Source organism: Choristoneura fumiferana, chromosome 9, assembly GCF_025370935.1.
Source record: "Choristoneura fumiferana chromosome 9, NRCan_CFum_1, whole genome shotgun sequence".
Classification (NCBI taxonomy): Eukaryota; Metazoa; Arthropoda; class Insecta; order Lepidoptera; family Tortricidae; genus Choristoneura; species Choristoneura fumiferana.
In genome coordinates, this window is record NC_133480.1 from 13617438 (window position 1) to 13644318 (window position 26881).

At 39.6% G+C, this 26881-nt stretch overlaps 2 protein-coding genes across 3 annotated transcripts in view; both read left to right on the forward strand.

The window, feature by feature from the left end:
• LOC141431356 (uncharacterized protein CG3556) overlaps window positions 1–26881 on the forward strand; it is a 306784-nt gene that overhangs the window by 155269 nt on the left and 124634 nt on the right. The window lies entirely within an intron of this gene.
• Window positions 9376–26583, forward strand: LOC141431347 (uncharacterized). The gene is made up of 6 exons (XM_074092498.1): window positions 9376–9686; window positions 11302–11513; window positions 16816–16956; window positions 18076–18136; window positions 23557–23693; window positions 26386–26583. Exons 1-6 carry the CDS (start codon window positions 9584–9586, stop codon window positions 26542–26544), a joined length of 813 nt encoding a protein of 270 aa, XP_073948599.1. The 5' UTR covers window positions 9376–9583; the 3' UTR covers window positions 26545–26583.

A 26881-nucleotide genomic window follows, 5' to 3' on the forward strand; every position in this document is an offset into this window, starting at 1 on the left:
TGCCATTTGAATCGGAATTGCCCGTGGAAAGTGCAAAACTGCCGTACCAGTAGATCCCAATATCGTTCCACGATCTACCAGCTCCTCCTTCACTAAACGGCCGAAATTCACCTTATTCTATGGTTATTCACCCCGATTCGTAGACGAAATCTACAGGGACGCCCAACGAACTGTCCATTTTACCGCACTCACCTCACAAGACCTACTTGCAGAACCGACCAAGATCGATATTACCTCGCTGGGAGTGAAGGCTGCGGAATCTTTGTTTCCATAATTTTTTTGACCTTATTTCGATAAGTAGTCAGAAATTGATATCTATAAAATTTATAAACATACATCATAATTTTTGTTCAGTATAACGCTTATTAGCTCTAATATTTGTGGCATGTAATATTAAATTCTATAATCACAAAAGACCAAATGAGCAGGTTCTGCGATACGTACAAATCGAAGGAGAAAAGGTCGCCGTGGTAGAATCTTTGGTTGCTGTCACAGGTCAAGCTGTGAAACGAGTCACTTCAAACGCGCTGGAGCGCTAGGCATGAAGCAGTCAAGACGCTAAAAATAAGTTTGAGGAAGTTCTTGAGGTACTGGAATAATTGACGGATTCATCTCAGACTTCCGAAACAAGATCGGGAGCCAGTTTTCTTTTGACAGCCATGCAGTCATTCAACTTCCTCACTTTTTTTGACTTTTGGGCAGCAGTGCTACCTGAAGTAGATGACGCACAGATTTACCTGCAGCAACGAGGACTGACTGTGGATAAGTGTGCTCAGAAACTCTGCGCTTTAAAAGCTCTCCTAGTGGAAAGCAGAGGCCGTTTCGTCCAAGCCGCAATCGACTTTGCTGGGACTCTCTGCTAAAAACTCGAGAATCGAACTCAAAACGACAAAATGGGTCTCCCGCCCCGGGCGCCGAGATGGCACGCTACGCCACTGACTCATTCATCGGTGTTAAAAGTGCTTTTCAATCACGAACCCACGCCTCGAACGAAACAGCACTATAAAATACCACATACCGATTCCGCACCGCCAAGTGAGGAAACCTATGTGGGTTCATTGCCAAATGGTGGAGTGCTACTGAAAAAGCAAGCTGTCCAGTGTCGGTAGTAGTTTTAAATATATAAAAGATTTGTCTTGGGGCAATCCATATTACCAGCTAATTCATCTGTTTTGAAGAAGTATTTGGAAGAGGCAAGGAGTAGAAAAGTTTAAAACTAACAAAATTAAAATACCAACCAATTTATTGTCCAAGTGAAACAGGCTGTCTCAATGCATCAATTTGTACCCTTATAATTTTAAAGAGGTGTTGAAGATTATTTTGAACAAAAATACATGTAAACAGCATCTGTAATAAAGAAAGTTAAAGAAAAAGCAAGGGAACAATCTGGTAGCACTCTTTGGTTTCAACAAAGGTAAGGTCAAATAACTGCCTCTAGAGCATTTGAAGTAACTCGATGCAAAAAAAGTGATGGCACGGCACACTCATATTCCTAGGGGACAAAATTTCAGATACTCCATCCATTAAACGTGGCCGTGTGGTAGATGAAGTAAGGAAAACAATTAATAAGTAATAAATAATAAACAATCTCTCATCATCCCAGGAATTATAAGTCTTCCGTCAGAACGAAGAAACTCAAAACAAATTATTATTTTTTTCCATTAACACTAAGTAGTACTTGCAGCTCTTAATTTTGCAAACAATTTGATCCAGTATTCTCTTGATGAATGAACTTCTGTTGTTTTTGATAAATATGACGTATGTTTATGTCTTTTATTGGCATAACCTATACAAGGATAATATGACGCAAACTGTCAATTCGCTGAAAAGAAAAAGAATTATATATTTAAAAGGAGATTTGAAAATTTACTTTAACGTGACTTTAACTACGATATGTCAAATGATTTTCGACATCTCTTTGTCCCAAGAATGTAAAAAGGTTTCACGCACACCGATTCCGTTTCCCGTCAGAACGAAGCCGCACAAAACGCCTATTATCACAAGAGACCCGGACAGAGAAGACCCTATTGCGTCTCCTGAGGGGGCCCAAACTGAATGCTTAGATAGCTGACACTCAACCACCGGCAAACAGTAGGAGATAAAAAGATAGCTTCCGGACAAGACAATGCATGGAATGTTGGCACTACACTCGCTGCCATCCTGCAAGTGACAGACAGCATCATAAAACAATGCGACTACGAAAGTATTATCCCGTTCATTGATGCCATAAATATTCTAGCTGATAAGAATCCAGTACTAATAGAATACACATACAGAAACGCAGACTAAGTGTACTCATACACAAGCATAGGGTAGTTCCACGATAGATGCCCTAGTGGGATACCTACGGGAATACGCTAATAATAAAATATGAACGTGTAAAAAATGGAATTTCAAAAAAAGAAAGACTACAAATAGGTATATGCTACTGATAATTCGATAAAATAATCTAATGAGTTTTAGACAATTAAAGCAGACACACTGAACACTCGTTTTATTTACCATCTTAACAATTTGTAAAGTGGTGACCACGTGTTCAAAGAGAACATGGACAAGCTCAATGTCAATGTCGTGCTTGTGTTGGTAGCGCTGACCATAAACGGTTGCGTTCACAATTATACACTGTGGGCCCGAATAACCCGAGGGATTTTAACCATCGATTTTAGAGCCCAATTGGAGTATATAAAGTAGTATAACATGTAGTCCTATAACAACCCGTTTTTGAGATAATCGTTATTTAAGAAAAATCATAAGTAGAAAAATCTCAAGTGTAATACACCTTAAGTATGTGACGTAGTATGTTTAACCACTTAATATTTTTAAACGCAGACATACTAATGGCATGCTTTCTGGCCAGTTGGCAGTATTTAAGTTTGATATCCAACTACAAGTAGGTTTCATTATCATGGTTATTTCTACCGATATTGAAGATGCGACTTAAAACTGAGTTGAGTAACAGACTGCTGCATAGCCGTGTAATTATAATATCTTTTTCTTGACTTAATCACAATTAGTACTCCTCACTTATATGATTTTGTACATATGCGTATATTCAATACCTATTTTTGTATACAAATGAAGTAATGGCGGTACCATCACGATCAAAACACTTAATTTTTTTTAGAACTTCCACATCAGTTTTTTCACTTTCTACTGTCCAAAGAAATTTGTTAAGCATAGAACAATAAATCCTCACATCACAAATTAGATGGACATACCTACAATATCAGTAAACGCATTTCGCCGGACTGAGAAATTATTAGGTGATGTTTGGAAGGACCATCTGAGCCATAGAAAAAAAAACACATGCAAATAGTATTCAGTATTTCGATCGTGATCGTGATTGGATTTAGACGAGTATTAGCCTAGCCAAAACGTGTGTGCAGATCCATATCTGTGAATTAATGAATGTATGTTTCAGTTTCGGTTTTTTTTTGTTCCTTATTTTTAGAAATCCAATATTCACTTTTTTTTCTAACAAATCAACCATTTCTACTCTTAAAATAATTATAACTCTTATATATTTTAGGCGTGCATTATTGAGAAAGAAACCAAAAAAAGTCTGTTTGTAGGCATACAAAATGAATTATTTGATTAATGAATCATTATCACTGCCACATTTATGAAAAAGAAAATAAGCTAGTGCCAGAGCACATGTGCTTCAAAAAATCATCCAATCCAAGGGCATAGAGCCAGTTATCCTAGAAGAAGGATTTCAGAGAAGCCAAGAGATGCATAGAGTCCAATATTTAAATTTTGTCGGAGACGGAGACTCCTCAGTTTATGCACTACTGAAAGAAAGTCTGATATAAAAAATAGAGGATTAAAAATTACATTGGAGCCATTGTTCAATGTAAGAATAATGTAACACACAAACATCAAGCCTAAATAATTTGTTTTATAATTGTAGTGCCTGGGATGTGTGCTGGCATACAACACACAGATTCTCTACAAGATTCCAAAACTAAGGCACCCACAATCTGGGCCCTCATTTGAGCTGGAAACGAAGCAGTAATGCCCAAATATCAAATGACACAGCAAATGTGGTGGAAAACGATGAAGATGTACTGAAGGACAAGCGGTCGTCAATTATTTAATTTGATCTTTAGTTTTTCAGGCGCACATAAGTTGCAGCTTTTGCAATCACATATTGTCAAAGTTTACATACTTTAATAAAGAGTGTGTGGCCAAGATTAGGCCAAAGAACCGTGGGCAGACCCAGCCCCGTTGGTCGGATGACATCTGGCAGTCCGCTGGTAACCTGTGGAAGTGACTGGCACAGGACTGGCCAAAGTGGCGTGAAAATGCCATTTTGAAGGCCTTTATCAGCAGTGGGCTGATTTGATTGATTGATGTAAATAAATAAAAAAGGTAACATAACAACGAACTGCTTTTATTTTGCTGTTCAATGAAATCTTCAATTACTGAAAAAACTAGAAATGCAAAATATGATAGGCTTTTAAAACATACTAGCTTTTGCCCGCGGCTTCGCCCGCATAGAATTCGGTTATCGCGCGATGTTCCCTCGAGAACTGTGCTTTTTCCCGGGATAAAAAGTAGCCTATGTCACTCTCGGGCCCATAAACTATCTCTATGCTAAAAGTCACGTCGATCCGGCGCTCCGTTTCGACGTCAAAGACGAACAAACATACAAACACACACACTATCGCATTTATAATATTAGTATGGATTAGTGAAGGCACATATGTACATATGAGCATCGGCAGATATGAAAAACCTCGATTTTTTGCACTTCACTGTTTTTATGTTAGATCATAGGTATCATATATAGTAATAATAATTTTAGAGACTACATGTGCAGGTTTGACACTTGTGGCAGCAGGCATTCCGGTGATATGATTTTCGGGGTATCATGTCCCTCTTGGCTCAAGTCTTTAGTCTTTATGAATTTCAATGTGGTAATGTGGTGTCCCTAACTATTCGTTTTTTTTTATGTATTTTATGTATTTTTGTTTTGTATAATTTGAATTTTACAGCGCATTGGTGTCTAACTGTAATGCTGTAATTTTTTGTTGAAATAAATATTTTTTTTTTTTTATAACTGACATGTTCATTCATGCATCAAAATGCAATAAATGTGTAATCAATCGTAGCATTAAAAAAAAATTGGATACCTGCGTCAACTGCTTCACCATAGTGTTTCTTTAGGTCACTGTTTCCATCTTCTATGAATTGAACTTTTTAAATTATTATAATATGTTGACCTCATGGCTAAACAGCGAACCGTTGAGAAATTGTAAATTGAGAATTATTAATAGAAATTGCACAATATTCTTAATACGACCATGCTGCTGAAGACTTTAGAGCGTCATTTACTCCTTTAGTCATTTCCTGTGACGGAGCCCTGGACACGGAACACAACAACTTCTTAAAAAAACAACATCAAAATTAAACCACAAATGGGGAAAGGCTTTTTCTCAAATAATTTATTGGCTAAAAGTAAAAGTACATAAGAGTACATCTCAGTCATAAGAGCAGCGTCCATAAGGATGTGAGGCTCAAGGAGGCACATCAAAGCCCTTGGCTCGGAGGACGGAGCTGGGATTCTGTGAAGAATAGGCTGCCATTGCCACCGAGGATCACACAAATTCAGGATATCCTCTAACACAGCGACAGAACAGGCTTGCAAAATAAAACTGTAATTCATAAAATATTTTTTGTTGACTATCGTATTATGTTGTTGTATTAATCTTTAGAAATCACACTGATATATTTGTCATAAATATGTAAAATCATGATTAATTTCAGTTTTTTTTTTAACTATTTTAACTATACTGAAACGATAGAAAATATAGAATTAAGCAAGATTACAGCTCTGTAAAAGTATGACAATAATTAAATTTCTTTTACAATTGATACAATGAAGTTGAACAGTGGTTCATTATGTAGAATGATTCTTTAAAGCTCTGAACAGAATGCGGGACCAGATATTCTGATGCCAAAAAACGAACAATAGAAGATTATATGATCTATAGTTTGATCTTCATTTGACCGACACAAATTATTACGATAACAAGATCAACGATTTTCATGCGATAGAAGTGATGATTGAGACGACAAGACCCGACCAAAGACGACAAACAGTTACCATAAAAGCGACATTATTACTTAACCAGTATAACATCTAAAAGAGTATACCAAGAACCCTTGTTTTCTATTTGCACAAAAGATCTCAATCTCACTGTTTTTTTTCACTGAATGTAGGTACATTTTGTTTCAGAATTGCTGAAGCAGAACATCAAAAACACTAACATCAATCGACGGAGGAGAATTTGAAACTGAAACGCAAGTAAAGTAACCTATATTTTCACTACCAGATACCCGTTATCAATTAAGAATTTATTATTATTGCCCTCAATGACCCCTCTATCTAAGCGACGGACGGATCCAAGACGGATCTTACTTATCATAGGTTAGGTGACGGAAAGTGTTGCCAACAACTCGGAACCTGATATCGCCATTTTTCACAGCTAGTTGGTTTCATGTGACCCCTATTACGATACTGTTGCATAAACTACTATAATACTGCAAAACATAGCCCATTACACACGCACAAACATCACGCCTGTATTCCCAAATGGAGTAGGCAGAGCACACGAAACGTTACCGCTTCGGAACCACTTTTAGCAATTATAGGTTTAGTTAAGTTTGACAAAAACGGTACAATAGTGACAGGTTGCTAGCCTGTCATGATATAAATAAATGGCAATTGATAAATCTGAATTAAAACTTTACTTCCCTTTCTCTATACCCTTTATAGCGCAGAGAGATCTAAGCAAAATAGTAGTAAGTAGACCATTGAAAAAAGTAAAACGTGGTACATTTGGTAAGTACTGATTTTAATACTAAAATTGCCCAAGTGCCGTGAACTTGCTTGTCTTCTTCTATTCGGCACAATCTGTTATTCTCAGTATTGCACATGTTTTTTTGTTTAAACATGTGCATTATTGAAAATAACATTTTTACTTAACTCGTCACGCATCCTAGAGACTACATTAGTCCCTAACTTTTTTTGTGCGGGAAATGTCCTAGAGACTACCAAGTAGTCTAAAGGACATTTCCCGCACAAAAAAAGTTAGGTACTAATGTAGTCTCTAGGACGCGTGACGTTAATTTTATCTATAGCGTAATATTGATAATCTATACGTAGCTATGCATACGTAAACATACATATCTATATGTATTATCTAGGTACACATGCATAGGCGCGAGCTTTAACAATGAGAACTAGATGGCACCTCTTTCCATACAAACCAATACAAGTTCTGAGATACCCGTCTATCTCCCTATATATACTGTAGTCTTTGGTTGGTAGCCTAATGTAGCTAAATTTAAACTGAAATCGCCTAAAAAAGTAGCCTATGTGTTTTTCCAGATCAGATATTAATCAAATTTCATAACTCTAAGGGGCTGTAAGATTATCCAAAATATTAGTATGTTAACTGTTGTTGTGTGACTTAGGTCAGTTTTATTGTTAATTTTGCAAGTTATTTTTAATTATTTATTTATGAATTCGTCCGACTGAAACTACATTTTGCGAGGGAGGTATTTTTTTTCTTGTCCTTATGTTGGGTGTAGTTAATGTACGACTTGTTAATGCACGCTTAAATAATGCACGACCTGATAATCCGTGTTTATGTGCACAAATTATCATGCCGTGCATTATCACCCCGTACAGAACTAGCAGGGAACCAATAATGTACGCGCAATAATGTACGACGTGATAATCCAAAGCATTATATCTTCCGATTTTCGTGATTGGAATAAAAAAAAATACCTAACGAATTGAACCTAACCCGGCCGGGTCGGATCTGCTCCGACTATATCGATCTCGCTCGCTGCGCTCGCTCGATTCGCGGCGAAAAATGTCTATTCATTCGAATCGATTGGATTCAGATTATCACGTCGTACATTATCACTACGTACGTTACAGCGCGCGCAATATTTTGTACGCCCTGATAATGCGCGACCATGATAAAGTACGGCATGATAATCGGAAGCAATAATGCTTCGGATTATCATGTCGTACATTATTGCGATTATGATTCTTTCGTTCAAGTACTATGAGGACCTTGTCCTTCAAGTAGCCTAAAAGGCGACCCACAGGCGACCAGTCGCCATTTAGAATTTTACGTCGTCGATTTCCATTCCGAGTAGCCTAATTGGCGACAAATAGCCTACGTTGGCAGCACTGGTGACGGATTGAGGAGCCCAAGATGAGCCCACATAAATTCAACGACAAATTTGTTTCTTTTTTTTTTACACAAAAGGGTAAAGGAGATTGGCCTATGCCTATTTGGGTAATCATTGTAATACTGGTTTTTATTTTATTTGTGGTCTAAGATCCGAACTTAAATCGAACTTCACCGGTCTGATAATAGAATGAAACGTATTTTATAATAATAAATATTTAGTATATAATAAATTATGTTTATTCGGCCGTGTTCAAACCAAACTGACTGTAAGCCGCCGAATATGAGCAGGCAAGGAGCAGACTCACTGTGATAATGGTGATAACGTATTAACGTAATAACGTATTGTCGGTTAGATGTGAACGAAAAAGTGAATATGGATGGAAATATTGTTTACTTATATTGTTGTCTTGTATTGTTTGTACTGTTGGCAATTAAATGTTTTCTTTCTTTCTTTAAATACAATAAACTGACGGCGGCTGACAGTCAGTTTAGTTTGAACACGGCCTTAGAATATGACGTACTCACATCATTTAACACACCACACAACATATTTTTTTTTATAATAGCTAAATTGTGTGTGTGTGTGTGTGTGTGTGTGTGTGTGTGTGTGTGTGTGTGGTGTGTGTGTGTGTGTGTGTGTGTGTGTGTCTGTGTGTGTGTGCGTGCATGTGTGTGTGTGTGTGTGTGTGTGTGTGTGTATGTTGTTATCTGTGGGTTCACTGTTTTTTTATTTTGTTTAATTTAGATGAACAGAAAAGAAGATCAGCAGGGCTACTACGAAACTCGAAACACGAGGCTCGGATCGTACCGCCTCTCTCTTGCTCTCGCATAAAATGGTATAAGTGTCAGAGTGACCGCACGACACGAACTTCGAGTTTCGTAGTAGCCCTGCAGCGCCGTTCGCAACATCTCCAGTTTACCGACTTAGGACCATTTCATGTCATGAGCATTTTTTTCTTGTTTATTTTTATCCCACGTTGTCACGAATAAATGTATTTTTCGCTTCTTTCTCTCTAAATATTACCATTGCTGCTCGGCTCGTAATATTAACCGCTTTATAATAAGTAATAAGTATTTATTTGGTATTTATGTATTTAACATTATAAATGATAACCAAAGAGATTATAACCTTTCGACAACCCAACGACAACCTTTCGATAAATTTAATAACACCCGCCGTTTAAAAATAAAAAACCAAATCCATCCGCCTTATTCGATTTTCAAACAAACGTCAAGAAATTTTCGTGATTCTTTCAAAATGCCGACAAACTTTTTGACCTCACCTAAAACAAATTAAAAATAATACTTAGTAAATCCTAAAAAAATTCTGTGTTACCGTTTTTATTCTCAAAACTTCAGATTACAAAATGTTGGGCAACCCGATAAGATGCTGCTGCCACGCGAGACATCTCTCCCCTAATGTCTTTGACATAACCAACAGTAACCTGAAGAATTTTATTGCCGGATTCGGTGAGTCTACAGTATACCTAGTGCCAGCCATCCACGAAGACGCGTGATTTTGTCAAAATTAAACATTAGCATTGTAATAACAACCACGGCACGCGTCATCGTGAATGTAACCTATACCATCTATTTAACACTGGCCTGTTGCCCGCGACTCCGTTCGCACTTCGCGTAGAATTCTTTTATTCACTGTCCCGCGGGAACTAAGCAATTAGCCGGGATAAAAAGTATAAAAACTAATCCCATGTTCCCCACTACTCAAACTATCTGTAGACCGCGTTTCATCTAAATCGGTTCAGCGGTATATTAGTGGGAAAATGGGATTAGAAAAGGATAAACAATCTTGACGAGTCTTTTTTTTATTGAAAAACGCTTAGTATTACTTACTTATAAAACCAAAACAATGTAAATGATCTATGTCCTCGCTATATTCTTTTGCTTCTTCAATCCTGATTGGACCTTGGCTTTTTGTGGTCCTTACTATATTGTTTTTCAATAAAAATCACACTGATGTGACTGACATCTTCTTTCCGTACAAATATATATTGGTCTGAAATCAATCGGCTTGGAGCAACATGGTGATTTTTTTTAATTTTGAGTATACCGGCCTAGTACATCACCAAGGTATACACGTACTACGAGTATATTGATATCCCTACTAATATAATAAATGCGAAAGTAACTCTGTCTGTCTGTCTTTCTGTCTGTCTGTCTGTCTGTCTGTCTGTCTGTCTGTCTGTTACGCTTTCACGTCGAAACCACTGAAACGATTTTGATGAAATTTGGTATATAGGTAGTTTGAACCCCAAGGATCAACATAGGACACTTTTTATTCCAGTAGAGGTCGCCACCGCGCGATAACCTAGATCCACGCAGACGAAGTGGCGGGCATAAGCTAGTTTTATATAAATCTCTACAGATTATTTAAGCGTACCTATAGTCCGTTATGGAGTACATTCTAGGGATTGACTATCCTGTACTATTAGGCACCTAAAGTTTTTTAAAAACATCACCATGTTGCTCCAAGCCGACTGATTTCAGACCAATATATATTTGTACGGAAAGAGATGTCACATCAGTGTAAAAAAAATGGTGGGTGTCGCTGACTCACAAGTGTCAAAAAAAAAAGTTTGAAATATTTGACATCAAAAATGACCAAGTTAATGTTGACCTAAAGTACAATTCAATAGAATCTGTCAATTTTCTACATATTTAAGACACCCTATCGTGGGCACACTTGATTATATATGTCCCTGTTGTTACAATTATCATCTAAAAGGAATAAAAAAAAAAAAATAGTCACATCACAAAGCCTTAGCCAGCCCGGTGTTTATATTAGTAGGCTGGAAGTGTCTACAGGATTGTCAGATTCTATTGAATTGGAGTTTAGAGGCGTCTTGTGTTTTGCGAATTTATTCCTCTTCATGCCATTAACAACATACGTTAATCACAAAAAGAACGGACCAGTAGTTTTCAAGATATTTAGAAAAGTAAAAAAAACTTTCAAGTGACATCGTCAGTCAATAATAGCCTTTCATTTAAATCTGTTCAGCGGTTTAGATATACAGAGGTAAGACTTACAAACTTTCGCATTTAAAATATTAGCGGGATTCGCCAACAGGAACTCACAAGGCTTGCTGCTCCAAGGACAAGGGGTGTAGTAACGTGCCCCAAACAGAGAACAGGAACATCGAACCGTGGCCCAAGCCCGACCCCCCGCCCCCCTCCTGGCGCTGCGAGTGCCCCAGGGACCCCCAGCCTGTCAACTACGACCCCTATAGGATCAAGGTGCCCGAAATAGTGGTGCCTCCGTTGCCAGGCGGCGAGGCGAAGGTAATTGCTAACTAATCTTCATTGCTGCATAATTTGCCTAAAGACCAAGGGTGGATCCACCGTTGTGGGCACGATGGGCATGCCCACAACCCTAATAGACTTATGACGCCACATTTCCAAAAATTGTTCATGACGTTCATGAGCGCGTCTTACTACGACACCCACTTGGCCGATTTCGGCTGGATCCGCGCCTGCTAAAGACAGCGTTTCCACCGATGTGCGAGGAATGTAACGTATTTTTCTTTAGCCAATAGAAACGCTTAATTTATAGGTAATGCCACGAGAGTTGAAGTAAATGATTACTCACAGCTACAGCATGTCGTGTAATGACAGCAGGATTATGACATTAACTCATTCATTTCATTTTGTGCAATCAGTTTTTTTGTAGCTGTGTGTGTAATCATTTACTTCCAACTTTCGTGGCACTAACTATACCTATCGTTGCTCCGCTGAGCTGTTTCCACTAGAGCTGCGCTGGGTTTGTTAAATCAATATCCCATAATCGTTATTTCCTAGTAGCAAAATTACCGTTCGCATTTTTTCCCAAATGCTTTTTTTCCCAATTTGCTTTTTTACTGAAGCTTATTTTCTATAGTAGCATTTTTCCCAATCAGAGTCGACACAGAAACATAGGTAGGTTTAGGCTATGTTAAGTTTGAATCGGCCCGAAGGGCCAAAACTACAAAAAAGTAGGAGCTCCGCGTGAGCGGAGCTCCGTCGACACTATGTCTGTGTCGATTCTGATTGGAAAAAAACGCTACTGTGAAAATAAGCTTCAGTAAAAAACCATAGTGTGAAAAAAGCATTCGGGAAAAATGCGAACGGAAATTTTGCTACTAGGAAATAACGATTTTGGGAAATTGATCTTACTAATCTGAAGCAGAAAGGAGATTAAATGATCCCTTATAGAGAGCCTATTTGCAATATTTGAGAACCGCAGTGTCACTGTATGACTTACCACTAAAAACAATTCACTATTTTTTTTATTGATATGCCAACCCTATTTTCGTACAAGAATGTTTATGTAGGTACAGTCACCAGCACCAATATCTGACACAACATGCATAAATATCTGACACGAGTATATTGCTAGGGTCGGAAGGATGTGTCAGATATTTTAGCACGCTCCGCTGTGGCAGATATTAATTCTAGTGACTGTACATTTTTACCTATTATCCGCGAACGGCAGTCTTAAAATAAGCATAGCAGTTAAATAATCTACGCTAACTGCGGTTGTATTATGGACATAACAGCTTGCTAGGATTGACATTGACAATTTAGTATTTTGTTATATTTTTTTGCGGGTTAGTTAATCCCTCAAAATAGTCCCTAAAACAAAATAAGGACCTACGCGAGCTGGCGCGAGTCCACGGAGCGGGCGTACGCCTGCGAGCCGGATGCAGAAGAGCTACTACGAAGTTCGTATCGCACCGTCCCTCTAGCGTTAGCGGGACGGTACGATATGAACTTCGAATTTCGTAGTAACCCCTCAGGTAAAATCCGTCGCACGCGACGCGCGCCGCTCATACTATTTCAATGTTTTTCATTAGACGTCCACCAGCTCCGTGCAAACCGGGTCAGCTAGCGTTTCTTGATTTGCCCTTCCGCAAAGCAGTGCGGTCAAGCTATGCAAATACCGCACTACTTCGCCGAGGGGCAAAACAAGATAGATCAGATAGTATTATACTCTACTGTGGGACCCTAAGGCTGCGTTCAGACACAGGTTTTGAGCACACCGTCTTTTTCCTGAGTATTACTGGAGAAAGAATCGGTGTGCTAAAACCGCGCGATTCCCGCCGTTTCTTAACTCAGCCTAAGCTCAAAGTGCATGCAGTTAGGTTTAAGTAGGTAAATAAAAAACAAGCGTGTAACTATTACTAAATGCTTTTATTTTATCTTCTAATAAAGTAGGTACGTTTATCATTGATACCACACCCGGGATTTGTTCACTTCGATATACCTACCTATTGCTAAACTAAAATTACCACGAAGTTCAAAAATAAAAAGGTTAATTCTGAAAGGAGGCGCAAGGCGCAAAGGGCTCTTTTTCATGGTACTTTTTAAACTACCAGCGCTTTCGGAAAGACCATCATTGCCAAGAAGAATGCGTCGAAAGAAAATTGGCAGAAAGTCAAAACGTAGGTACTGCAGCGGCCGTGGTCACGAGTTGACTCTGTCTCTGTCTAGTGTTAACGAAATACCGGGTGTAGTATTAATTGAGCGAATGATGAAAGTTTAAAACATGAAGTACGTTTAGTTACTACATTCTTTTTTATCTTAACCTTGCGACCTCCCGATGTTTCTTAAAGTGCGTTAGACGAAATCAGAGCCTCTCGTTGATACATTAAATATCTAATGAAACCCAGCTTGTGCTTTCTTCATCAGTGGACGGGAGTTGTGTTCACGACCACGGGGCCTGGCCAGCAGACCGGCGAAGAGCCGGGTGTCTTGGGGCAAAAGCAGAGTGCTGCGCCACAGGGGATGCCGCCTGCTGCCAAGGAGGACGACACCCAGCAAGAAGGCTTCTTCACCATGCTGAAGAACCTCCTCAACAAAGCCAAGAAAGGCAGAGGAAGGACACCCATGTCAACTGTCGATGCACTCAAAGTGCAGATCCACTACGTTCGTGACCAGATCAGGAAAAATTGATGACCTAACCATCAGTCGTTCAGGTACCCAATCCATTTCTATTGAGAAACGAAGGTCCTGAATTTCGTAAACGCACTGAAACATCGGGGGGAGAGCCTCGTGAATGTACACAGTTTTTTTTCAACAGGAGCTTCCCACGGACGCGGCTGAGCTGTTCAAAAACGCTTGCGTAACTTTCGGCACCGACCCCAATTTTGCCCCGCTCAGGGATTTGTTCCAAAACTCTCCTGTCGTCCATCCTGATTACTGGAAAGAACAGCCGACTAAGAAGCAGCTGGCTGATCCCCTGGGCGAAGCTATTCCGAGACTCGGTTACCACGGGAGGAATAAGTACAAATTTGCCTTCCATGAGCCGTGGAAACCGTTGGACCGCATGACCTTGCTGGAACAGGCCGAGAAAGAGGAAAATGAGCTGTCAACCGTAACAGGTGCCGTCGCCACGGCGGAAAAAGAGGCGTAACTGCGGGAGCTCTGATTTCTGATAAAAATTGAAAAGTGATATTTATGGTTCGAGTGTCGCATGGTATAGATAATAAAACTTTGTTTATTAGTTGTTTTTTGTTTATCTATAGTTTTACCTATTTGGAGTAATTAGGAGGAATTCAAATGTCATCATGTGCATTTCCTTCAAGAATCAATGACTCCCTTTTCCCTTTCCCTTTCCTACTGTTAATGTTTTCACGTTTTTTTAATGACCTTGAATCCTTTCCTTTCTGAACTGAGCTGGGGGTAACCATTTCGGTGCCTTGCGTTTGTTTGCATGACATTTTTGTTTGTTAGGCGGCGGACTGGACGCTAGCAGACAGCGGAGCAGTGACCATGTTTTCTTTATTCATTGCGCGGCCGAGGCGCTCGCTGCACACGCAATGAACAAAAAAAAAACACTCAACACGCCGCTGCTCGCTGTTGTCCAGTTTGAGGCTTCACTTCTGTTTCTGTGTGCTGAATTCACTGCTAGCATTTTTTTCGGCTTTTACCTACTGTTTGCCGGACTTCGCTGTATGGCTCAATGAATGAATGAATGACAAAAATCATGAGGACGTAGTTTATATGTTCATGGGTCAAGAATTTTGTTAAGCCTCAAATTTCAAGTCGAAGCCTTAAACCAATGAGGAGTTCCGTCCTCTGGAACTCCTCAACGGTTGATGGCATCGACTATTTTGTACGGAAATGTAGTTTGGATGACAATGCAAGCCCTATCTCCGTATCACGCGGCAAAGTATTCGACCACTACGCTGCTACGCGCATTGTAGACTTAACTGTACTTGAAGTAGGTAAGCATTCCATTCCACGTAATAATATCCGATTGAGTTATCTTATGATAAAACTTTTTCGTGGCACGAGAAGATATTTTTGTCCTAACTGAACGTCACTAGTACACGGACTTTAGGCAAGTAATGTTCTATTCTATTGTAAGTGGCTATATGTACAACGTGGCCGCTTCGTCGGAACAATAAAATCGTCGGGATTAAGGTTCTGGTATGGTATTGAATATCGTGGTATCAAAATTAATTCTTCTCTGTTCATTGCGTGCTGCGGTGCTAGCTGGTAACTTCTATGCGATTAAGGTGTCTGGCACGCAATGGACAAGAATACTCTTACCGCTCCACTTCCCGTTTTGCTGTCCGCTGCTTTTAAGCTGGGTTTAGACGAAGCCAGTTCCACGGGCAGCCAGCACTGGCTTGATTCGTTCCTGATTCGTCATATTCCTAATTCGACACTTTCCTAACTGGTCATATTCCTGATTCGTCATATTCCTTACACATCCATGCACATTTGCCTGCACAAAATTAATTATAATATTTAAATCCTCTGATCTCATAAGAACATAATACAGTGCCAGAAACAGATCAGTTTTTATTCGACAAAATCTTAGTCGGTTAGGTTAAGGTTATTTTTTATGACCACCCATAACCGATTCGGGGCACTTATTACTTATATAAAAAAACCTTAACCTAACCGACTGTAAGCACGTGTTCGTAATTTCATTTGACTGTGTACAATGACGAGTTAAGAATAAGACGAATCAGGAATATGACGAGTTAGGAATATGAGCAGTTAGGAAAGTGTCGAATCAGGAATATGACCAATTAGGAATATGACGAATCAGGAACGAATCACTGGCTTCTTAGGCTACGTTTCAAACAGAGATGTGCGAGGATGCGTTGTGAGGGCTGTTACTCATGCAAACGCTTTACTCGCCTATCCTCGCTCCGCTCAACTATTTCAACTAGAGCTGTGTGCTATGCGAGGCGAAGTAAATGAAGCGATTCTATTGTTTAATGAAAAACACATTCCTCTCACATCTCTGTTGGAAACACCTCGTGTAAACAGATTGACGCTGGCTGCCAGCTCTGGCGGGAATAGAGTGCCAGCCTATTTTTCAAGAAAACCCACAAGTCATGTAGCAATATAATGAATTCAGTTGGACTTTATCTAACGCATTCACTGCCACCCGACTTCCACCTGACTTCCACAGGTGCCACCGACGCACATGTGCATTCAAAGTTCATGAATAATTAAGACAGCTGCACCGGGCGAGTGCGTCGGTGGCACTGAATGCGTTATAGAACACGGGCCAGGCCAGCGTTGGCTTGTCTGGGAACTGGCAGCTCCGAAGTAAATGTGCTACTGGGGGTCCGCCGGGTTTCAGCCGATGATCGACTGCGCGAAGAAGGCCCCGTGCTCCGCACTGCCGGTGCCGCCGCCGGAGCCCTGCCCCCCCGTGCCCCGCAAGCCGTTCCCCTGGATCTACGTCTGGGTCACCGCCGCCTTCATGACTACATTGGGCCTGGTCAGTTACTACAGGCATATGCACTAACCCTTCCACTGTCCCATGCTTTCGCCACTGTCATAGGTCCGGTCGATACGTCCGTGCATTACAGGTAATGCACAAATGGTACGGAATCATACATTTCTGACGTCACGTAGACTTGGCACGAGCTAGTTTGCATTACATGTAATGCACGGACAGTTAGAGTTAATATCTACCACAGCGGAGCATGTAAAAATATCTGACAGGTCCCGCCGGCCCTAGAAATAGCCGTGTCAGATATTTATGCACGCTTTATTGTGTCAGATATTGGTGCTGGTGACTGTACCATCTTCATTAGCTATATTTGTTACAGGATGTAGACCGTAATTGCCTACGCTAGCTGACGCGGTTTGCATGGACGGAGCAGCAGGGCTACTACGAAATGTTAAAATGGAAGTTCGTGTCGTTCGGTCCCTCTAACACTTATACTATTTAAATACGAGAGTAAGAGGGACGGTACCATACGAAATTGGATTTTTGAATTTCGGAGTAGGCCTTCAGGTGGAAGTATTGAAAATAGTATCAGTAGCGCTAACTGCGCCGTGCACCCGCGCCAGCTAGCGTAGGCCCTTAAGCTTTGGTTTCCTAGGATTAGCGGTGCCGTCATGTATAGCGGCCGTGATTGGGCGGTGAATGACGTCACTATGTCTATGAGGATGGAATGGCGCGGTTTCCTAGAGAGCGGTGTCAATTGCCGCTCTCTAGGAAACCGCGCCATTTCGTTTGCATGGACAACGTTCTGGTGACGTCATTCACCGCTGTGTTGCGGCCGCGGTGCGACGGCGCCGCTAATCCTAGCAAACCCGGGCTTTAGGGTCTCTTCGCATCTATCGATGCGGAATCAGTTTAAGCCGACTAAAAAACGTTTTATGTCCATGCAATAAGAGCGAAAATACGTCTTCCCGTCGGTAAACGTCGTCTGGTTTCGCGTTGGAGGAGCTGTTTGACGTCTTTTTCGCTCTTATTGCGTAGACATAAGTTTTTGATGGGCTAAAGTCGATTACGCGTTGATAGGTTTGGGTAGACCTGTACAGTTGGCAGGGGTCTGTGAGGAATATTCCCAAGCAATTTAAAGACTTACAAACATATTTCTTTCAGATATACAAGTATTGGGTATACACCGATCTAAAAGCGAAATCAGGAGCCAGCAAGCCAGTATGTAAGTATAATTTACTGGTTAGTCCTGATGATATTGGTTGTTGATGGCACCCGACCGACAGTGTTGCCACCTCAGATATTTTTTTATTCTAACGCTACGCGAAATTACCCTAAATTAGGCAATTTACATATTTCACCCTAATTTTTTTTTAAATAAAAACTAAGCAAATAAATACAATAAATTAATAGCTAAACTACTACCGTACTAAAAGAACATAAAGCGTTTTTTGATTGGCTAAATTATTTTGATTGGCAGGGTTACTACGAAGTTCGAAAATCGAAGTTCGTACGGTACGATACGAGCTTCTATTTTAGAACTTCGGAGTAGGCCCTCTGATTCCGCGTCAATAGCTGTGGACCCTTGTGTGTGAGACCCTTACGTAGACCTCACCTGAGGCCGTATTGCCTAACGTTTCTGGTGCTCGCGATCGCAATGAGGGCTATCGCGTATGAATTCGCCGCTAGAGGCGCTAGTGTAGCGTGAGGTCTCCGAAATGTCAAATCTCATAGTTTTTGGGTGAGCTATTACAATATCTGAAATTAATTATGGCAAATATGCGTTCCGGGGCAATGAATGTCTGCGTTTTGAGACAGTTTTGTCTTTCTTCCGAAAGACCTTTGTTCTCCCTTTTTTCCGAACAAAACGGGGACTATGCAACACTGTGACATGCTCGAAATTTTTATGGTACGGTTTTAAGGTGTATTAAATATGATTCTAATTTAAAATTTGTTTTCATGCCCGTAATAACAGACTTTGAAAGCCACACTTAAAAACCTCACGCAACAGTGCGCCATGTAGTGAGACAAAAAACGATAGCCCTCATTAAATGACAGATTTCGCATACAAAAACTGTCATTTCATTGCGATCGCGAGTGTCAGACATTAGACCGTTAGACAATATACGGCCTCTGGCCTGGACTGGACGTTTTTAGAGCTTACGCTAGCTAATGCGGTTTGCACGGAGCGGGTGGACGCTAATGAGGGCTATCGTTTTTTGTCTCACTAGATGGCGCGCTGTTGCGTGAGGTTATTAAGTGTGGTTTTCAGAGTCTGTTATTACGGGTGTTAAAACAAAATTTAGATTAAAATCATATTTAAAACACCTTAAAACCGTACCACAAAAATATCCAGCAACCACAGTGTTGCTTAGTCCCGTTTTGTTCGAAAAAAAAAGGGAGGACAAAAGTTTCCAAAAGACAAAACTGTCTCAAAACACAGACATTCATTGCCCCGTAACGCATAATTGCCATAATTAATTTCAGGTAATGCAAAATATTCACAAAAAAATCTAATTATAAATAAACCCGCGTAGCTCACCCAAATACCTACTATGAGATTTGACATTTCGGAGACCTCACGCTACACTAGCGCCTCTAGCGGCCAATTCATTCGCGATAGCCCTCATTGAATAGCCTGCCTAACAAACAAAAAGTTGGAAAACTCCCGACTTTGTCACTTCAAAGTTCAATATCTCAAAAACGGCTGAACCGATTTTGATAAAACATGCCTAAGAACCATCGCTAGAAAACCTGCTTTCAATTAAAATAAAAAGCATTCAAATCGGTCCATCCTTTTAAGAGCTACGGTGCCACAAACAGACATAGCGGTCAAACTTATAACACCCCTCTTTATGTGTCGGGGGTTAAGAATAGTATGAGCAGCGCTGCGCGCGTCGCGTCTCGCGTGCATAGGATTGTAGGGGAGAGCATGGAGAGTTGTGACATCGACGATTTTTGGGATCTTATTTTGCTGCAACTACTGCAAGCAACAGCGCGTGTTTGAAAGCTCGAGACTTACGCGCGCTATTGTGAGCTCACTGACAGTTAAGAGCGTTTATACCTGCTGAGCTGGCAACGTTGCATTTTTGTTAGTTTTTCTCGATTATTCCATAAAAAAATAATGTAAATTAAAAATGTGGTCGATAGAACTCTTCTCAATATATAAGTTAATGTGTCTACCTACTCCAATATTATTAAAACATTTATTAAACATTTGTTCGTTTTAAGGAATTTAAGAGTCTAACACGAATAATTATTGGAGTAGACACATTTAACCTTATATATTAAGAAGAGTTTTATCAGACTATTTTTCATCAATTTTATGGAATAATCGAGAAAAACTAACAAAAATGCAACGTTGCCAGCTCAGCAGGTATAAACGCTCTTAATAAATTCTAAAAATCGTTTAGACCTACACGTTACGTTAGTAATCTAGTTATAAATAGACCTACACGTTACGAAGTAAGCAATATTATTAAGTATATGTGACCTACAGAAAATAATGAAGTTTAATTACATCGCGGCGCTCGATTGGCCATTTCAAACTCGTTCGCTTTACGGCCTCGCAATGTAATGCAATTTGCACGCAGGCGCAGGTCCAAAAGGTCAACTACGAGTAACTATGCAAAAATAGGTCAAAATAAACAGAGACGGCATCACACGTATCCATCACATATAATTTAATGTGTGGTAAAACAGCCTCTTAAGTTTCCTAATTGCTATGTTTTGGAGACAAGTGAAACAACAGAATATTTGTCAATAAACGTTCATTTTATTCACAAAAGCAGTTTTACGACTACAATAAATGTCACAGACCAAATGTATATTCTAATTTTGTTATATTTTACCGTAATTAGAATACATTGATAAACCAGAAAAGAAAAAGCTGTGCTACAAAATTCGAATGAGGGGTCTTGTGAGCTAGTTGGCGCTAGCGTCCTGAGGCCCGTTTGTTAAATTTGACATTTGGGCCAATCAACTTTTGCCAAACTTTGAGCCTCACGTTACGTCAAACGGTCTCTGGCGTTACCAAAAATCGTACGTCCAAGAATCATCATTTTTTAATAATTCAGTGTTGAATACATGTATTCATGTATTCATGTATAAATTCTATAAAAAACATGTTTGCTTACAAAAATCTGCAATTGTTTGAAAAATGTCGCGGACAGATTAGTTGTCGGTAAAAAAGTTGATTGGCCCATTTGCATCACGTTTGTGATTGGCTAAATAACTGAATGAGCCAATCAAAGACTGTAACGTCAAACGGACCTTACGATACTAACGCCATCTAGCGGTATTTCGCCTGCCAAGAATCATCATTTTATTTAATAGCATTCTATGTGTTCAATACATGATTGAACATTAATAGGTTTTATGTAGATATGCCCTGAAAGAGCCATTTACATGAGATTCAAATTGGGATTCGTTCTCAGCTGCACTTCAGAGATTTTATGCATTAGAAAAAAAGTTTAAATCTCATCCATGCTACTTTCAACAGTATAAGAAATTCAATGGGACATGCTAAAATAGTTGAAATAGATGATTATGATGTCTATAATGACCCCGTTTACTTTCTCGCGCATTATGCCGTGTTAAACGAAGATAGCAAAACAACAAAGTTGCGAGTAGTATTCAATGGGAGCATGGACATGCGAAATGATGTATCACTTAATGATCTCATGTTGAATGGACCTTTAGTTCAGAGTGAGCTGTTTGATGTACTTACCACATTCAGGACTTACCGTTACACATTAATGTGCGATATCGAAAAAATGTTTCGACAAGTTTACATAAACAGTCACCACACAGCTCTTCAGAACATCTTGTGGCGGGATGATCCAAACAAACCTATAGTTTGTCTCCAGCTGCAAACAGTGACTTATGGTCTGAAAGCATCTACTTACCTAAGTACCAGGTGTTTGATAGAGTTGGCTCTCCTCTATAAGGACAAATATAAAAACGAAATTTGAACATATTACTTCCATAGGGTCAATTAAGCGAAAACAGGTAAAGAGAATTGAAAAAGATCAATATAATGGACTAATATCTGACGCAGTGTTTCACATCTTTGGCATAAATAAGGATAATGCTACTTATGGTCAGACACAATATACTCCAGAATTCAGAGACGCTGCAGTCAAGAAAGAGACTGGACACCGTACCCATCACAACACCCCCTGCAGTACTAAAAGAACTGCACACATTTTGAACCTCATGTTAACACAATATGGTACTAATAGTAAAGAAAAATTTGAATTAGCGACGAAAGAGGAAGTTGAAATAATGATCAACAAACAAGGGGCCACAGGACTACTCGATAGGGGCCACAATTTGAAAGAGTTCACAGAAGTTTCCGAACTGGTTACGATTTGGCTCTAAACTTAGAATCAATAAGTGGAAAAGAGGGGAGCAAACAGGCTCTTATAACACAGTGAGATATAAGCCAGGAATCGAAGCAGAAGAAAAATGTTACTGACGGAAAGCTGGATTTTGAGAAAGGAGTAAGCAGAGAAGAGCTGCAAGAAAATAATAAAACTTATACCCGTTCTTACAAAATATTTGCCCATTACCTTTCAATGAGTAGCTAATGTTTAAAAATAACTAATTGATTTTATTAATTCCATTTAGATAAAAAAAAAATATTTCTTGTCAGCCTTGCCCGCCCAACTATGTTCAATACATGATTGAACATTAATAGGAACCTTAGTTCCTTTTCTTTTTCTTCTCTGTAGTTGTCCTCCTGGCAACACTAGTTTTGCAATGCAAGCTCGACATAATATTGTAAAATTGTTTGTTCCATAATAAACAAGTTTATAAAATAATCAACTCTGCTATTTTACTGAACACTATGTGTCATCATGATCACGCTGTTTATTTTTAAATCAATGTACAACATTGCGTGTTTTCGCATGGAAAAACAATTTTTAAGCTATCTTTGTTTAAAACTGAGTTAGTTACAAAGGATTGAAATACAGAATTTGTCAAAAAAAGATAATTTGCATGTGATGGCACACGCAAGTAAAGTAACCTTGTTTATTGCACAGAGGAAAGCGTTTTAGAAACAGACAGATTCATAGATTTTACAAAAAATCTTTTTATTCACTGAACATGGACTGCATATCTTTTTTTTTCGTAATAAACTGACGACTGCAGAACTTGCCATATGATTATTAAGGTTAACTAATATTTCGGCGAATAACGTTTGGCAACCTGTTTCATTTCGCAACTGTTTAATATTTCTGAAACCTAAAGGGTTCTACACGATGACCCTGAAAATAAACCTGAAATATTTACAGTTTTATAGTTGAAAATGAAAAGTTGCGAAATGAAACCGGTTGCCAAACGTTACGTCGCGAACAGGCAGTACCCGGATTATTAATCATGCTGAATTTGCCATATCCTGTATGATTATTAATCATGCTGAATTTGCCATATCCTGTATGATTATTAATCATGCTGAATATGCCATATCCTGTATGATTATTAATCATGTTGAATTTGCCATATCCTTTATGATTATTAATCATGTTGAATTTGCCATATCCGATATGATTATTAAGCATGCTGAATAATCATATAGGATAATATAATCGTATATGATGTGGCAAATTTAGGAGTTGTCAATACCGTATTGTGCAACAGGGCAGCCTGTGAGAGTGACCCGGCGGCCGCCCTCGTTCCTGGACCTGCCGGCGTGCGTGCAGTACCTGATAGTAGGCACCGGGGCCGCGGCCTGGGGCGCCTACAAGTCCATCATGGAGCACGACAAGACGGCCAAGGTAGGTGCATCGGCTAATTATCCTCATCTATATACGACCTACTAGTGTTGTAGACCTTTCAGTCGTAGCTGTTGTAAAAAAACATAGAGATATTTTCAATTAGACTATGAAGAACCGATTCGGACAATCATCATAACAATGTGGATTTGAAAACTTTAATAATTTTAAATAAAGATATTTTGATAAGTACTTAGTAAAAACATTTTCCAATAGAATATTTGACAGTGCGATTAGCAATATAAATTTGAAAGACAGTGATAAACCCAGAAATAAGTGCCATGTGAATGGTTCCTACAGTATGAAGTACGGCTGGCACAATGCACACAGCAGCTGCAGTTGCTGCTTTGGTGTGTTGGTTCACAATTTGTGCATTGCCAACTACCAACACACTTTAGTCATTTTAACTTTCTTTTGTTTGCTATATGTATGTAGTATCTTCAAGCAAGGGCTACAATCAACCACCTTGGCGGCCTGTCTGAAAATCAGCGCTGATCTATCGAGCTCAGCAAAGCTGGGGCTGGCGACCAATGCCAATTTTTTTAGCTAGATATTTTTTCAAAGTACAAGACCGGTCTGAGTGGAGAGCCTTGAGGGAGGTCTATGTCCAGCAGTGGACGTCTTTCGGCTGACATGATGATGATAATGATTTTTTCAAAGTAGTGACGTGACGATATTACTCTTTAATCAGCGGTGACCGAACGTAACATACACAAAAGTTTTGTCGAGTATCTGCTTATAGAAGCAGTGATCGAATTTGAAAAACAAGAACTGACAAACGTTGAAAATGTAGATAAAATAACGCACAATAGCGTGAAAAAATAAATTCCATACCTTGAACCCATCGTTCTAGAAAGGTTAGGCTGCGCCGCACTATGTGCGAATGCAGGCAGTCTCTTAATGGTGACATTGATGCAACGAGGAAATGCTACTGTTCTACTGTTATATACACAAGTTTCGTCGAATATCTGCCCATAGAAGCACAAGCAGAGATCGAAATTGAAAAATGAGAATTAACACACGTTGAAATTATGGATAAAATAACGAATAGCGTGAGAAAAGAGCTTCAAAACCTTGAGCCACAACAGGTTCTAGAAGGGTTTGATCGCACTATGTGCGAGTGCAGACAGTCGCCTAATGGTGACAACATTGATGCAAAGAAGATAAATACGTTACGTTAAGAATTAGGTCACAGAAGCACGAATTTAAATTACAAAACAAGAATTGACACACATAGAAAAAGCAGTTTGATAATCGACGAAAAACCGCGTGAAAAAAGAGCTTCTAAACCTTGAGCCACAGGTTCTAGAAGGGTTAGACCGCATTGCGAGCGAATGCAAACAGTCTCCTAATGGTGACATTGATGCAACGAAGAAATATTACTCTTCTACACGGTAACCGAATATAACAAACACAAAAGTTTCGTCACAAAAATGCGTGAAAAAAGAGCTTCTAAGTTCTAGAAGGGAGTTAGACCGCACTACAAGCGAATGCAGACAGTCTCTTAATATGGTGACATTGATGCAATGAAGATAACTTACTCTTCTTCAACGGTGATCGACACATACACAAAACTTGCGATGCTTGTGATATATAATATATCATTCAATAATATTGTAAATCTGTTTAAAAAAAATTATACCTTGTTGAGTTCCTTGCCGGATTCTTCTCAACAGAGGTTTTTCCGAACCGGTGGTAGTTTTTTTTTCGACATTCACAAACGCTTGTTATAGTCTAAATTGAACAAAGATATTTTGACTTTGAAAAATTTTACGAAACAAGAATTGACACATAGAACAAGCAGTTTAATAACGAAAAATAGCGTGAAAAAAGAGCTTCTAAAACTTGAGCCACAGGTTCTTGAAGGGTTTGAGTACGAGTGCAGACAGTCTTCTAATGGTGATGTCCACCGACCCCGATTGTGCGATGTACGATTATACGACATTTTTATTGAACGACAGTACATTTATGCAAAATAGTACATTGTGTCTTAAGGGCGGTAAATAAGGAATTACGAACGAGAGTCTATTAGAAGCCCGAAGTCGAAGACTGAGGGCTTTAATGAGTCGATGTTCGTAATTCTAGTACCGCCCGTGCGACATACAATGTTTTTCATCACATTTGCAAGTAAAGTTTTATATTTGTAAAAGAAAAAATATAATTCTTCCAAATATTGGCGATACTTAGGCTGTGCTCTTGGCAACGTCGCCCTCTACTCCCTCGGCATGCGCGCGCAACGTGCGTGTGCATGTGGTGGTCCATGTAGTCCTGCTGCAAGAGCCCGCGCAGCGCCATCAGTACGGGCACTGACTCATTTACCGACCTTGGGCTTCATGACAAGAAAATGAGTACGCGCAATGACTCATTTACCGACCACGGGTTTCATGACAAGCACATTAAGGGCGAGGGTTTTATTTGGGGGGTTGCAACTAAGGTAACCTGCATGTTACGACACTGTTTACGAGCAAGTGTGATGAAAAGTAAATTACCGTGATTTTTCGGCTACAATGCAGCAGCCGCAGTCACGATAGACTGAAGTGTAGCGTATGTATCTCGTTCGTTTAGCTGTGCGTAATATTTCAAGCACTCGCTGTGATGTTGATTTTCGTGCCGGCACCCGATTATACCGAACGAGTCGACGATTTCATAATTCCCAAAATTAGTGTTACGGCTGTATCTTTATTTTTGTTCAAAGGTGTTCTTCATATCGAAGGAAGACTCTTTGCCGTACGCCAGACCACCGATGTCCAAATACATGTGGCTGAATCCTGAGCCGCCTGATCTGCAGAAGTTGAACTATGTCAAAGATGGGAAGCGACTTACGTACGTTCATTACAATAATAATATATTATAGGAGTTATGACACGTACCTAGTAAAGGAACCCTAAAATCACGCAGCATTGTTTACCCTGATTCGCTGGATAATTAGTAACGCCTCATTTGACGAATCTTGTTCGCGTTTCGACAGATTCATTCAAAGAGTCACATAACTCCAACTACTTACGTGATCTTGAGGGGTTCCGCCAATTAGTAGAGGGGTGAAGCAACTCGTGTCTTTTAGAGTATAAAAGCTGCAGCTGCGTCTCCAAAGCTTCATTCTGAGGCACCTCGATCTCCGGTTACATGTTTTGAATATCGAAAATTGAAAATAACAAAATGTTATATTGTCGAATGGTTAGATAACCTACGTC